The 16,251-nt window shown below is 32.8% G+C and overlaps 1 protein-coding gene across 4 annotated transcripts in view; it reads right to left on the minus strand.

Moving 5' to 3' along the window:
* Positions 1–202: 202 nt before the first annotated feature.
* The window catches only part of Zcwpw2 (zinc finger CW-type and PWWP domain containing 2), a 105,982-nt gene continuing 89,933 nt past the window's right edge, over positions 203–16,251 (minus strand). For 3 of the 4 annotated variants that reach the window (XM_047530642.1, XM_047530640.1, XM_047530641.1), the window contains 4 exons: positions 11,612–11,670; positions 10,388–10,455; positions 4,058–4,182; positions 203–918 (listed from right to left, as the gene is read on the minus strand). In XM_047530642.1, the coding sequence (XP_047386598.1) occupies positions 757–918; positions 4,058–4,182; positions 10,388–10,455; positions 11,612–11,670 (414 nt within the window). In that variant the 3' untranslated portion in view covers positions 203–756. The remainder of the gene's footprint in view (positions 919–4,057; positions 4,183–10,387; positions 10,456–11,611; positions 11,671–16,251) is intronic. The other variant, XM_047530643.1, reaches the window with a different exon arrangement.

The raw sequence follows: 16,251 nt of genomic DNA on the forward strand, positions 1-16,251 counted from the left end.
AGGATATAGGGTCTTAAGAGAGGTAATTTTTAAAAATGATGTACTTTTAACTTTTTTATATTATTGGATTTTTCTATAGTGCATGTTTAACTTCTCTATGTACATTTTCAATTACATTTTCTCATCCTCACCTTCAGAGATACTGATTTAGCAGGGAAAGTTTCAGGATTCTTCTGCTCTAGTTTCCTGGAGACTGTTAAATAAGCAGTTTGAGGAACCATAATTGAAATAATTGTTTGTATTATAATGAGGCTATTGACATTTTTGTCTTTTAAGGAATCTCCAACTTTATTATACTAACATATTTTTATTATTTCCTTTTGTTTTATAAGTTTAATTCTACTACAAATACACGTTCTATAAGTATATTAATTAGATTTAAATTATCCCTAAGAATTGTAATAACATAGCCATTTTAGTACTTTGCCATACTTGAATAAATGACCTGAATAATCATTGTGAAGTATGTAGTTATGAGGTAAGTTTCATAAAACCATTTTGTAAATAAGGCAAACAGAAAATCTACAAAAAAGAAAATAAAGCTTTTTTTAAACTTAAAATTCTAACCCTTACTTCAATACTTCAATTGACTGGCTCTCACAATCATGGATATTTTCAAAATATAAAGTATAAAGTTACTACAAATATCAACTTTTGTATGTAATGTATATCTATTTCATTAAACATTTTTAAGTTTCTGAATTCAGAAAATTACTAGTGTTTTCCCAATTAACTTCTGAAAATATGTGTAACACCCTAAAATTCAGACATCAAGGCATCTATTTCTTTAAACTTATTAGTTATATTCTCAATACATTCTCCAGCTCTTAATTTCATCCCATCAATTACAAGATAGTCCTCTTCATGTTGATTTTGAAATGGGCTGCTTGCAGGAGCTTCAGGGATGCATTTAGATAACTGTAAAAACAACCATATAAATCATCAGAAATATATCATATTTACTTGATTACTTGAACAAAATGTAAAGTGGCAGAAATTCCTTAAGCCACAGGAGTGTATAAAGTTTTTTTTATTGGTGGTCAATGATTCTTACATACAGTATAATATATAGTAAAGGTATTTGTGTAGGAGTAAATTATTAAGTTCTGTCTGTATTGCTCAGTATTATCCATTTTTACTTTTAATTTTATGCTTTGGAAAAAATCACTTTACTTTTCTCTATTGGCTTATTTTAAAAATCATTATAGAGAATACAGATTAAGAATGATTTAGTCACATTTTTTGTGGTTACCCTCTCATAAGCACCTATATTACTCACAAATAGTGATAGTTCCTCTAGCTTAGTGGGGAAGGGAAATGGTGAAAACAATTTCTTAGTGTACATGCACATACACATATGAGATCCATAACTTTAAGGCTCATTAAGGGCAGGGCTAATTTCTCATTCAATTCAAAGGAAAAAAAGAATGTACTTGTAGTTCATACAAGTATTTTAATAGATAAAAATGTACCTTTTAATCCAAATAATTATGCACTAAACTGTCTTATTTGTATATGGATTATCCAATTTGTGAATTATTCTGATTTATAAAAATTTGAAATTAATTTCTTCCCATTGCTTGCCAAGTCTGGGCATGTCAACCAGTGTTAATATTAGCTAAAGAAAAACATAATTAGAAAGGTGACTCTACTGAGGAAAATAATCTCATAAAGCATTTCAATGACAAATAGGAAAGTGTTTTGATTATCCATGTGTGTATGCTTTTTTCCACATGGTGGTTCTCATCTGTTGGTGTAAATGCTTGAGAGTAATCAAATTAAAATCTCACAGGTGGAATGAATGATGAAAACATCATTAAAATTACACCTTTGAAAATAGCTTACATAATATCTTCTAAGAGAATCAACATGCTCAGGACTTTAAAATTATCAAGTGGCTCTTCTTGGCATGTTTAGCTGGAGAGACTACTTTCTCCTAAAAGCCAAAATAATCTCTAGTTTTAAGTGAAATTCCCTTTGGAAGGCACATTAATTCTCTGAAATAACCAAAATGAAAAAAAAGTGAAATCCTAGAAGTAATAATTTCTTTACTTTTACTCTGGAAACTGTTTCAGTTTTGCTATTCAGTTTCATTGCTATTTTCCTCACTTAAAAGTGAACAAGACCCTAAATATCCTGAACCTGGCATGAATGCCAGACTTACAAAGCTCAGTGTGCACAGCAGCTTATAAACCAGTCAGCAGGAGGCAGTCACCTGCCTGCCAGCAAGTTAAAAAAATTAATTTTTATGATTCCTAAATTCCTTTTGAAATTATAAAATAATACAAGAATCTAAAACAAAAAGTAAGCTCCTGCCTAGTGGTGAATTAAAACTATGTATTTTACCTTAAGAAATAAAAATCAGAAGTAATTTTCTGTTCTATCAAGTTACTAGTTATAATGGCAAAATAGAAGCCAATTCTGTGACTGTAAAAGCTCCAGGACATCACTCTAAAAATCGAGCTGGCTGTATTTTTGAAAAGACAAACTGCCTAGGATTGAAAAAACCTGCACAAAACCATATGGTGTTCAAAAAAGGCACATAACTGCTAAAAAAGAATAATTTGTATGTTAATTGCATGTATATAAAATGTATATCACCAATCTATAGATCTTGTTCAATAAAGGGTAAGATCCATCTATAGAAAACATTTTTTTTTAAGAAAGGAACCTTAAAAATGGGATTTATAACTCATGCAAATTCAGGTAAAAGTTGGCACTGCTGGTGCTGATTAAGAAAACTTACCATGTTTTTCAACTCAGTAGTAGTTGATACTAATTTTATTCTTTTAATACATTTATCTCATAATGGTAAATTCTGTATATTTTGCTAATTTCTAACTCAGTGAAGAAAGTGTTAAAGACTCATCTTTACACATGTTGACATTCTAACTGAAATCATGCAACTGAACAGTTTGCCAAAATATATAAACCATTTAGAAATGGTTCTAAATCCACCTTCTTCTGCATCTGACAACAATCAGACTTGGGGATAGGTAGTTGCTCAAAGAAAGAATGTGGGAAAATAAAAGTGAAGTAAGAAATTTTTAGTGTTCATGGTCTCTAGAAACTGTCATAGCCAATTCTCATCTATAGTAGTTAACCTGAGGTGGCCGATCTTATGACAAACACTTTTCCCAGTTTACCTTATTTAATCCCTAAAACAATCCTCTGAGGCAGGTGACAAGCAACTTTGCTAAATTACTAAAGTCCTTAGTGATAAAACCAGGACCAGGAAACAGGAATTATACACCAGAGTCGTCTCAAAATGCTCTCTTGACTGCAGGTACACTATGTATCTGAAAGAATGAATGAAACCTTGATGTACACAACTCCGTACTGTCATTTTTCCTTCTTACTAGTTAGGGAACAACTGTATGCCTGGTGGAAGTCTACCCTGTGGCTTATTTTTTTTTTTTTTTTCATTGCTGCTCTGTATTAAGGGCCTGGGTCTTATATCACAAATCCTCATTTTAGTTGTAGACATTAAATAAAGTAAGCACATATGGCCTTTCTAAGCCCAACATAACTGGTTAAAAAAAAAAAAAAGCAGGGGGTTGTGGAACATAAACCTATAAATGGTGAAACTTATTCCAATGAAAAATTCTACCACTACTGTTTCTAATGAGGTTTTTCTGTAATAGAGGTCATCCTGTTGCATGATCTGGACAAGGAAATTTCCCAGTACGTTGTTACCCTTTTCTAGTGAGCTACTGTTATTGTGGCCCCTTCCAATTGAAAAGATCAGAAGCTAGGGAGAGGTCTGTCTGAGTGAACTACAGTTACAGTGAACCTCTTCCATCTTTCTTCATTACAACCCCAAAGATCTCAAATTAAAAGAACTTCTCTACTTAAACACAGATGTTTTTTCCAACACTGATAGATGTATTCTGATTTCTCAACAGACCATTTACCATTCACTTCATGATAAACAAGGACTCAAATTTCAGATGTGAAAAGGGCATTTTGTATAATTAAAATGTACAACCAGAAACAATTCTGCCATTAAAACAATGTGAAGTTGCTATTTAGGCCTGATAATAACTATCAATACTACCTTTTCTCCTGCATTTATTTCTTCTTCACATTCTTCTTCAGACTCATCAGGTGTTGCTGTGGGCTCTAGGGCTTGCTGTAGCATTTGCTCCAGCTCTTTAAGTAAAACTTCTGTCTCAGAGACAACTAAAGAAATATCATTAACATATCAAATATGCTACACATCTTAATTAATTTGACACAATTCATAATCTTAACCACCCAGAAAGAACATTTCTAAATGCTAAAGGATAAGAAACTAAATATTTCATGTAATTTTTACATATGATCTTTGCTTGATACAAAATTATTATTATACATTTTCAAATTTTATAATTGTTCTTTGAAAAATATAGGTGATATTCTTGCTATGTATATACCACAAAATATCTTTGGAATATAAAAGCTCACCAGAAGTTGTTGTGTTTTTTTTTTGTTGTTGTTGTTTTTTAAATAAGGAACTCAGGGAACCAAACTAAATTATGGTTTTTATAGACCATGGGACAGTAAAATTTTTCTGTAAGAGCCAGAGAATGAACATTTCAAACTCTGTGGGCCAGGCTGATCTCTATGGCAACTACACAATTGTGCTGTAAGACAAACTGTAGACATGTACATAAGCAAATCAGAATGACCATGTTCCAATAAAACTTTATTAATAAAAAGAGGTAGAAACTGGTGACCTATGATCCAATCTGCCATTCTATTACAACTATTATTTAAAAGGAGATGTATTTAAGTGGCTAGGCTGAACACAGGTTTGTTCATTTATAATCCAAATATCAACCTATCTTAATTTCCTGAGCTACTTTAATAAAGAAAATACTGCATTTATAAGGAGCATTTTTTTCATTACTGTGACATAAATATTTAAGTAGGCAAAAATTCAATTGGATACTTCATTGACCTTGCTGAGATAAAACAATATCCCCACCAAAGATATGGAAATCTAGTATAACTCTATAGAATCAAATTCTGATTAACAATATGCATTTGAATCCTTGACTTAAACAAAACAATTGTTTGTATTTGATATAGGATCTTATTGAAGCAAAGATCAAAAAAGTAGGCCATTTGTGGCCTGCTGCCCTGCACCAGAGACAGATGGAGAATCTGGGAAGGTCTTCCAAAGACAACCTAATTTGGAGGGAATGACCATGAGTACATGCCCCTTCTTCTTCACTCTGATTATTAAAAGCTGACATACCACCTCCTCTTACTTGCCCTTCATTGGCAGGTCACCAAAAATCACACCAGGTACAGCAGCTGAAAGTTCATGGAACATGAAAATGTTCCCAAGCAGGACATAAGAAAGAAGTTTTAAAATTCTGCTAAAAGTTATTAATAACAGTGTTAAATAAAATCATGGTAGGTTATCAAATAGCAAGTTTCCCAAAGGAGAGAGAAAGAACAGTAAATCTGAGAGGTGTGGGACAGAATAAATGCTCTCAGTTGTCATTACAGTACTGGAAAAACAATTTTCAGTTTACGTTTTTTGCACTATAGTTTTGTCTACAAAAATGATTTTTCTGTCAATATTTACTACTTATCTTAAGCACTTTATATTTAATCAACAAACATTTACTGTGTACCTAACAGGGACCAGGAACTCAATAAGTATAGAGTTCCTGACCATACTCTCTTCCCAGTCAATCTTTGTTTGCCTCTAGGGAAAACTTACTCTAGGGAAGCTTTCTTAACGTATATAATAATAAAGCATTCCACACTATGGCACACAATCTTATGTTTAAAAAAATAAACAAAAAACTCAATTAAAATGAGAGCTGTATCCAAATAGATGTGTTCTGCAGTTACTGCTAAAGACTAAGAACACAGATAACAGTATGCTCCATTCTAGAAGAATAGAATTCAAAATTTGGTAGGCATAAGAGTCAGTTAGAGAATATATTAAAGAAAAAGGATACAACTCTATGTCTACTGAATTAGAATTTTCTAGAGGAATATTTTTTGTTGAAGCACTTTTAATAAAATCAACCCTCAATTTTTGATAGATTTCTTATTAGTAATCTGTTTCTTAACAGATAACTACTTGTGGCTATCTTATCTTCACACCAATTTCCCAGTACTACTCACAAATGCTGTGTTTTCCTACTTTATATTCTGAGTCTATGGAAACTGACACTGAAATTTAATGCACTGTTAAGAAGATGGATTTTGAGCTATGCTGTAAAGGAAAAATGGCAAACAAACATCTTTATATTTCTAACGTTAGGCTAAAATACAATCTATTTATGATAATGAATGCCATTGCAAAATAGCACTGTAATCTCACTGTTTTCATGTGATCTGGAAAAATACACTGTCTTCTGATTAGAGGGTAGACAAATAATGGACTTCATAAACCAACCAGGGTTCATAATACCAACTTGACTAATGTCAAATTCTGCTTCCAAAGGAATGGGAGGCTTGCTTTACTAAACAGGTATTCCTGAATTGTAAACTAAAATTCAAAACTAATTCTCCAAAAAGAGCAGTTACTGTAATCTACAAACCAGGTTATCAAAATTGGTCAATGATATCCTCCAAAGATAGAGACCAAATGAATGCCTTTGCTGATTGTATGACCAATCATCTCCTATCAATACTGATTATCTTGTAGTTTTCCTGACTTGCTTCTATTTGTTGCTGAGAGTAAAGTGATAGCATTACAGCTACTCTTATCACTCAGAGAAAGAAGGGAGTGGGGAGCTGTGGAGAGAGAGAGAGCAAACGAGATATCTCTAATTCTGAAGCTCATATCTGGCTTTTAAAGATCTGTTTGTATAAAATAAATCCATTACTCATAAGAAATAAGTCACAGTCTCAATTATCAATCATTATTTTGAAAGCTTTTAAATGTATACTTTTCTTTAATCTCTACTTCTCTATTAAGTGTTTACAGAAACTTTCTTTTCTTATTTATAAGCTATGGGTTGAGTTACCCCAAAACTGGCATTGAAAAAAAAATTAAATAAATTTGCAGAGCTATTTTATTGTTTAAATTCTGTAAGCACCCCAATAAAGGAAGCAGGTGAGGAGCAGTATTTTGTTTTGAGGTAACCACAAATATTCCTATGTGTATTTACAATATAGAGATATGAATAAATTATAGACTGAGGCTGGGTATGGTGGTGCATGCCTATAATCCCAGTGGCTCAGAAGGATAAGGCAGGAGGATTGAGAGTTCAAAGCCAGTCTCAGCAAAAGCAAGGTGCTAATCAACTCAGTGAGATCCTGTCCCTAAATAAAAAAACACAAAAAAGGGCTGGGGATGTAGGTCAGTGGTCAAGTGCCCAGAGTTCAATCCCCAGCACCAAAAAAATAAAAACAAAAAAAAAATACAGAATGAGACATAAGAAGAGATCATTAATCTTTTTTTTAAAGTTTTTTTTTCCTTTAGTTGTAGGTGGACTCAATACCTTTGTTTTTTCTATTTATTTTTATGTGGTACAGAGGACCTAACCCAGTGCCTCACAAATGCTAGGCAAGTGCTTTACCACTGAGCCACAACCCCAGCCCCAAGAGACCATTATTCTTGTAGACACAAACAGAAATAGGAGGTATGGTACAATTTGGAAAGAGGGTCAACACCTTTGGCTTAGAAGTGAAACCAAGAGTTGGTAGGCAAAATGTATCCTGAGTAACAAAATAGCACCTTTCTCCTTGTCACTCTGTCTACATCTGGACTTAGGTCCCAAAGCCTTTCATGCTCTTTCTAGGGCTTACCCCATAAGCCAACCTTCCCTATATTAACCATCCTCTTCCGAGATTATCAATATCAAGTGGCTAATTAAATAATGAAATGTTAATAGGTTATTAGTCGGTCCTTAGTAATATTTTTGTTCAAACTTTTATAGAACTGTCCACCCATTCAAAATAAATGAGCTATTTGTAAACAGAAAACAATGAAATAACAAACAATAAGGGAAATATGAAAGGCAATAATTAAAAAAGATGCTCAGACCAACTACCATCACTGCATCAAAACCTCTATGAATTTGGTTTTAAAATTCTTCATAATCACTGGGTGTGGTGATACACACCTGTAATCCCAATGGCTTGGGAGGCTGAGACAGGAGGTTCACAAGTTCAAAGTCAGCCTCAGCAATTTGGCAAGACCCTAAGCAACTTAGCAAGACCCTGTCTCAAAATAAAATATAAAAAGGACTGGGGATGTAACCCAATGATTAAGCACCCTGGATTCAATCCCTGGTACCACTACTATTACTGCTGCTATAAATACCTCATAATCAAAGCAAATAAGAAAATAGATGCACACTTTAATTTTAATAAGCTATGTGCCTTTGGAAAAGTCATACAACATATTAAGTGCCTTGCTCTCCCAATCAATAAAATGGAAGTTAATGTAATATCCATTTTACCTAATATAAATCTTGTGAGGGTTAAAAAAAACAAAACTATATGATGTATTGAGAACAATAAGCACATACAGTAATTTATAGGTGCTGGTCATCATTATTGCTACTACCATTTCTTCATGATACATGATTTTTTTTGTTTCTAAAAACTTTAAAAAATTAGTTAAAGGGAATAATAAAAATATAATAGGATATTATATTGATGGTACTATGATTATTCCTGACAGCAGGTCTCCCCAAAATACAGACATGCTCCACAAATTGTATTTCTTAGATAAATCTTCATAGTCATGGGCATACAGTTTAAATTATTTAATGATCCCTCAGCTTTTTCTATTAATTTACAAAAACAGATCTTATCTTCACTGGATAAGAGAGCTCTTGCTGCATCTCTCTTTTTCACAGATGAGGAAATTGATACCTAGAGAGATAAAGTAGCTGTACTTAATTAGCACTTGTCCTGATTCCTAACTTACTGGGGGGCAGGGAGAAAGAGAAAGAAGAGGAGAGGAAGAAAGGGAGGGAGGACAGAGAGAAGGAGAGAGAAGCAGTCTATGGAGCAGAAAGCTCACCCAGGAAGGGCAAATCTGGTATAGGAGACTAATAGGAAACTTTAGTTCCTGGGTGTATAAGGAAATTGGGTTCAAGAAAGTAGGACAGCAATTCAAGAAGAAAGTATAACTTTCTTCTGTCACATGATGCAGGACTGATCCTATCTTAAACTATGAAGAAATAAAAGATATCAAGCTTGGATTGAGGGGATCCACAGAAATTGGTTAGGAATTAAAAAAAATACTTGAGGAATTTTAAATTTCAAAAAGATTCACATTTTTTCTGGAAGTCAGTTCTTGGAAAGAATATAGTACACTAGATATTCCTGCTTCCTATAGTTCATGATGGAATGATGAAATAAAACACAGATTAGGTTAGCTGTTTCAGCAAATAATTTTGAGATTTTAAAAACATAAAGAATATGAGATTCCTGAAGAAGCTTCCCTTTTACCTGGGTAACTAGTGGGGAACATTCATCCATTATTTCCAGTCAATGGTCTCCTGGCTAGAAAGGACTTCTGTAATATCCTGTAGTATATGAGCTGGAAGGGAGAAGGATGCTGGTTTTGGAGCTGGATCTCCTACTGGGAAACTGGCTTGGAGATGAGCAGACTTTTGCTTTTCTACAGAAATATATGATCTGATCATGTGAGGCAAACGGAAGAAAGAGCAAAGAAAAGTCCTTGATTAGTGGGAAAACAGCAGCAGGTCAAGTTGGAAAAGAAAGAACAGAATTTTGTGTGGTTTAGAAGAGGAACAAAAAGATTTAAAAAATCTTTCTGCCTGTGTTTACAGTGTCTTTTAATGAGAAATTAAGTGGCTTACTTAGCCAATTGAAATGCAATGCTGTAGGATATGGGGTAGCTTCAAGGAGAGGGCCTATGGCATCTGTAACTCCTCTGGGTTTAATGGGCTTTGAACATGACTGCCAAAGTTCCATCTTGTAAATAAGCATTTGCCTGCTTTTCAAGACTAATGAAAATGTAGGAAGAGTAAATCATTTCTGAAAACTAAAACTTTCTCCCTACATTTCACATTTACCCTACTGTGTTCTACTACCAATGACAATTAATTCAGCTGGAAGCCCCAGATGTTTACTTTACTTCTCTCCCTTTGGACTACAAGTTTGGAATGGAGAAGTGTGGATTGAAATGCAGTTGCTGGCATCTCCTCCCACAACTGTTAGTGCTTTATTTTTAAAAATTAAATACATGACAAAGCCAGAAAAAAATTAATTCAAGGAAACAGAAACCTAAAGACAATTGAAAAGTCCCTGTAAATAAATCAATACTGAAAATGACCTATTAATGTTTCTCTCTTTTAAATATACAACAGTTCTTTTTGCCTTCAAAGGAAACAACTATATCTTATAGAATTAGACATAGGCAAAAGAACTAAAAGTAGAACAGGACTTCACATACCCATGCTTTCCTTTGATAAGGCATCATCTGAACAAACATTTTCAAAAGAGCATTTTAGAATAGCTTTCCTAGAAAAAGAATTGGACAGATTTAGTTTCAAATGTTCAATTATATACATGTAAATGACCATTCATGTGTATCATTGGTAATCATAGATAATTAATATTTATTTATCTTAGGGTACTTTTTCTTGGCTGTTTTATACAGTAAGATAGTATGACACAATTAAAAAAACATAGAGGACTATTATATTGATTTAAGCTGTCATTAGGCACAATACACTGATGATCTACTAAACAGCTTACATAGTTTTGTTCATATAATTCTCCTTTAATAAAAATCTATTAAGTATTTGTTCCTCTCATAATATAAAGAAACTGAGATATTTTACAATAAAGGTAAGAAGCTGAACTTGACAGAACTAAATTCTGTTACTGCAAACTTAAGGTTTTTCACTATATTATGTTGATGATTTAGAGTCAGAACTTTTGTTCGAATCCATTTTTTCTAACCATAAGATATTATGAAAGTCACTTCACTTCTTTGCACCTCAAATTCTTCTTTTTTTTTTTTTTTTTGGCAGTGCTGGGGATTGAACCCAGGGCCTTGTGCTTGTGAGGCAGGCACTCTACCAACTGAGCTATATCCCCAGTCCTATTCTTCATCTTTTGAATGGAGATCATTATGACTTTCTATTTACTTGACGGTGTTACTATGAAGTATTACTGATATAAGGCAATGAAAGTCCATTTTAATAAATAAGCTGTCTTCTGAAAGGGTACAAAGAAGAAGAGAAAGACTACTAATGTCAGTTTTCATTTTTGAGTAGAATTCTTTCAATAAACCCAGCATTGATCATATTCTTTAAACAATAAATGGTATGGCCAATTCAATGATAAATGCTAAAATATGTCATCAGTGGCTTATTAGTTTATTATGAAGGCCTGTTTCTGGTTTGTGTTACCTATTTTTAACTTAGAATCCTATTTCATCTAGTTGGTCAAATAATATTAATCTTTAAAAGTTCTGATTACAAAACTACATATTTACATAATTGTGAAACTTTCTCCTTATTTCTAAGATTGCTACTAATCTTATTAATTCTTTTAGAAAAAAATTAAACAATGTTTCCCTAATAAAATGGAATCAAGAATTATGGGAAATGTCATATAATAATTAAAAACAATATATACATATTTAAATTTTATCATACTACCAGCATACCTTTTCCTTTTCCTAAATTTGGGCCTTTTCTTTTCAATATTAGTTTTGGAAATTTGCATCTATAAAACAACAGCAAAAAAGAAATGAGTTAGTTCACATGGAACTGGATCTACTCACTATAATAATGGGATCTACATAGTTCAAGTATTTTAGCTGAAGAAAAACTCTAGTTCATATTCCTAAACAATCAGACTACATACCACCATGTCATAAAAAAGGTCAGGTCTCTAGTTCACTTATGACCTATAGAAGAATTCTAAAATAATCAAATAGAAAAATCATTGATTTTAAAATTCAGAGAATGATTTAAAGAGCTTATTAGATATATGGAAGAGAGAATAAGTATACTGAAAGGTATTCAAGAGATCATCAATCTATAGGAGAAAGACATAAAGAGAATTTTTGGAAGAGCAGAGTATGGAGAAATATTAAAAATGTAAAATGTAAAATTACAGAAATAAGAATTCTTAAATTTTAAATAAATTTTACTACCTTATATTGTTGTAACTTTTCTATCTTACAATTATTGTTCTTAATTTTCTTCTGTGCCTAATTTATAAATTAAACTTTATCACGGGTGTGCATATATAAGAAAAAGCATAGTCATACATAGGGTTCTATAGTATCTGAAGTTTGAAGTATTGAAATGTATTTCCTACAGTTAAGGGGGGGAACTACTGTATATCCATATAACATAACATTATTCAGGAATAAAAATAATGCATTACTGACAAATGGGTAAATCTTGAGACCAATGTTCTAAATGAAAAGTGGAAAACCAGACCATAATTTTCCTATGTTCATACATGAATACTCCACAGTGAATCTCACTAGTGTATATTCACAAGACTGGGACACTAATTAGAATAAGATACACTCCATGTTTGTATAGATATGTCAAAATAGACTCTATTGTCATGTATATCTAAAAAGAACAAATTTTTAGAAAACCAGACCAAAAAAGGCCACATATTATATGGTTTTCTGAAATGTTCAGAAAAGGGAAATCCACAGAAACAGAAAATAGATTAGTGATTACTAGGAATGGGAAGAGGTGGAAAATGGACAGTGACTGCTCCATTTGGAGTGATAAAAAACTATTATAAAGTTGGATAGTGGTATTGTTTGCACAACTTTAAATATGCTAAAAACCACAGCATTCTATACTTTAGAAGAGTGACTTTAATGATCTATAAATTATACAGCAATAAATACACAGTTTAAAACATTTAATGGCATGGAAACATTCCAAGTAAGGAGATGAAAGAATACATTTATAATTATTAACAGAAATATCTTATGTAGCAATAATAATTTAGAAAAAGTAGATATTAAATAAAAAAAGAGGGAAAAAGGTTTACTACTCAATGCTAAGAGAAATAATTCACTCAAAAAACATAACAGTCATGAGCTGTATATTCCTAAAATCTTTCTTTGCTTTAAATATACAAAGCAAAATCAGAATTATAAATTGATGCAACTATAGTTTATCTTTCTTAAAATTTTTGTAGAATTTATCTCACTTAAAATAGAGAAAACAAAAATTAACAGAAGAGTTCAACAACACAAATAATATCCTTAATCAAATAAATATATATTGTATATGACACTGAATATTAAGAGAATACACATTTTTTCAAGCCTGAAATATTTACAAATTTGACCACTTAGCAGGTCACAAAGGAAGTCTTAAAAATATAAAAATAAGCTCTATTTCACAGACCACATTCATTGAATAAAATTCAATAACATAGGAAATCAAATCCCAAAAGACAGCAGACCAAAATCTGTAACAAACTGATAGGAACAGAAGAAGTTATATTTCCCCATGAGCCTTTACAGAAGAAGAGTTATGATCTATAGCATTTGGAAAAAAGAGTTTGTCTCCTATTTCCATGATTAATACGAGTCTCACCACTGGATAATACCCTTGTTTCTATGCCATATTTTGCAAGTTGCAGGTGCACAAAGTTGTGGACTAAATTAATGGATAAATGTTTTGAGAAAAATAACATGCTGGGGTAAAAATTGACATCATTACAAGGGGAAGAAAGGTGTCAGTGCTACTATCCATTTTTCAGCAGTGTTCTTTTGGATTTAGACATTTAATGACTTTATGAAATTTAGACTCAGCTTCTAAGCCAGAACTTCAAAGCAATTCTCTTTTCAAAATATTTTTAGCCTCTTTTATTTCTTGTCTATTCACTTTAAACCTGTCAATATGAGCAGTTTCTTAGCCCATTTTGTCTAGTCCATTCACTTTTTTTTTTTTTTTTTTTTTTTGTTTGTTTTGTTTTTTGGTGTGGGTAGGTGGTTACCAGGGATTGAACTCAGGGGCACTTGGCACTTGATCACTGACCACATCCCCAGCCCTATTTTGTATTTTACTTAGAGACAGGGTCTCACTGAGTTGCTTAGTGCCTCACTTTTGCTGAGGCTGGCTTTGACTGTGATTTCCTCCTGCCTCAGCCTCCAGAGCCAACTGGGATTACAGGTGTGTGCCACTCCACCTAGCCATTCACTGTTTTACTGATCCTGATTTTACTGATTTTGAATCAACCACAAAGGTAGGAACAATTTTTTAAAACATACTAAATGCTTAGCAGTTAGAAGTGCCATTCATAATGTATACTTAAAAGCGTTAACTATAAGTAGTGAAGGTTGAATTTAATAACCCTCAAAACATTATTAAACACTTTAAAATACATTAAAGGTCATTCAAAGGAGATTCATATGAAACACTAGGGAATTCATCCTGTGATGGTAAAGACTAGTGGTCTTTCTGTGACCTTCTACCTCAAAGTAATATTCAAATGTTTCTTCTAGGACACAGTACTCTGTGTGTGCATGTGTGTGCACATGTGCATGCATAGTAAAAAAAGGATATAGAAATATTGGCAAAATCATTGATCTACATCTCCGAAGATGATGTAGAGCTATTATTACCATGCTGTGTTAAGTATCAGCTTAAATTATCTGTATATTTGAGTATGAAGTAAAAGGGTTACTATAAGAGGAAATAAGATTAATGTAACAAAATGAAAATGACTTTATAGAATTAATAGAATAACATTAAACAGTTAACATAAATCAGGGAAATTTGTGTTGGAGATAATAAATTCCTTTTCTAAACTTTGTTAAATATTTCATACTAACCAAAATAAACTAGTTAGTACTTGCCAAAATGCTCTGTGCCCTCCTGCTTCAAGCCTTTGATGAAGTGTGATGTGACTGAGATGAGCACACTTTAGATGGAAGGATCCCAATTTGAATGCTAACTGGCACTTACTAGCTATATCATTTTTGGTAAGTTACTTGGCTTCTTCAAAATCTAGCTAAATACATATACATAAATATACATAAATATACATAAATAACTGCTACCTAAATGACCATTTTGCATTTTAAGGTACTCTGCTAAATTATGCTGAAAAATAACTACCTCAAAATATTTAGGGGAGGATTAAATCAAATAAATGTCAGAAAGTATTCAACTGTGCTTATTAATTAGTTGTCCAATCATTGTCTATTACTGGTCAGGGATCCAAATTCTATCCTTTTTGTTTACAGCATAAACCTAGGGAACTTACCGTAGTGTGATTGGTCTTTTGAGTAGTATATAGTTTTCTTAGGTTGCTGTAACCAATTACCACAAATTTGGTAAGGCAACAGAAATTTATCATCTTACAGTTTTATGCAATAAATTATCTTTTACAAGGCCACTCATCATTAAATTAGAGCCTACCTAATCCTGGATCAATTATCTCAATATTCTCATAGTAATTACATTCACAGAGACTCTTATTCCAAATGAGGTCACATTCTGGGATTCCAGAAGGATGTATCTTTTGGGGTACACTATTCTACCTACTGAAAGAAGATAGTGTAATCTTCACTCCATCCCTTCCATTTTTTTTCCCCATGACTGTACAGTTATTTTCCTATTTATCTAGCCCAGTTCTATTCAGAGGAACAGCCACAATGTGGCCTAATCAGCAACACTTAGGAACTAGAAGTGAAAATTCTCATGCCTACCTTAGACCTACTGAACAAGAAACCACAGGGATGGACTTTAAATAAGCTCTTTAGTTAACTCTCAAGAAAACTAAATGTCTGTCAGCTTTTTCATTCCTGTGACCTAAAGACCTGACAAGAATAATTTTAGGGGAGGAAAAGTTTATTTTAGGGTTCATGGTGTTAGAGGTCTCTGTGCACAGATGGCCAGCTCCATTGCTCTTTGTTCCGGGTATGGCAGAACATCACGGTGGATAAGTGTGGTGAAGGAAAGCAGCTCAGGACACAGCCACCAGGATGCAGAGAGAGGTCTTTCCTCACCAAAACCAAAATATATACCCAGGATGTGCCCCCCAACCACCCACTTGCCCCAGCCACACCCTACCTATAGTTACCATTCAGCTAATTCATATTAGGGGATCAATGCACTGATTAGGTAAGAACTTTCATAAACCAATCATTTAACCTCTAAACATTCTGGTACTGTCTCACACATGAGTTTTTGGGGGACACCTCATATCTAAACCATAAAACTAAAGTTTATGAGGCAATGGCCTAGTCTTTTCCAACATCTACACAAATATTTTACTATATGTATGTCACTGATTTTAAAGAAACCAAAGTAA

The sequence above is a fragment of the Sciurus carolinensis genome, chromosome 17 (assembly GCF_902686445.1).
Source record: "Sciurus carolinensis chromosome 17, mSciCar1.2, whole genome shotgun sequence".
Taxonomy (NCBI): domain Eukaryota; kingdom Metazoa; phylum Chordata; class Mammalia; order Rodentia; family Sciuridae; genus Sciurus; species Sciurus carolinensis.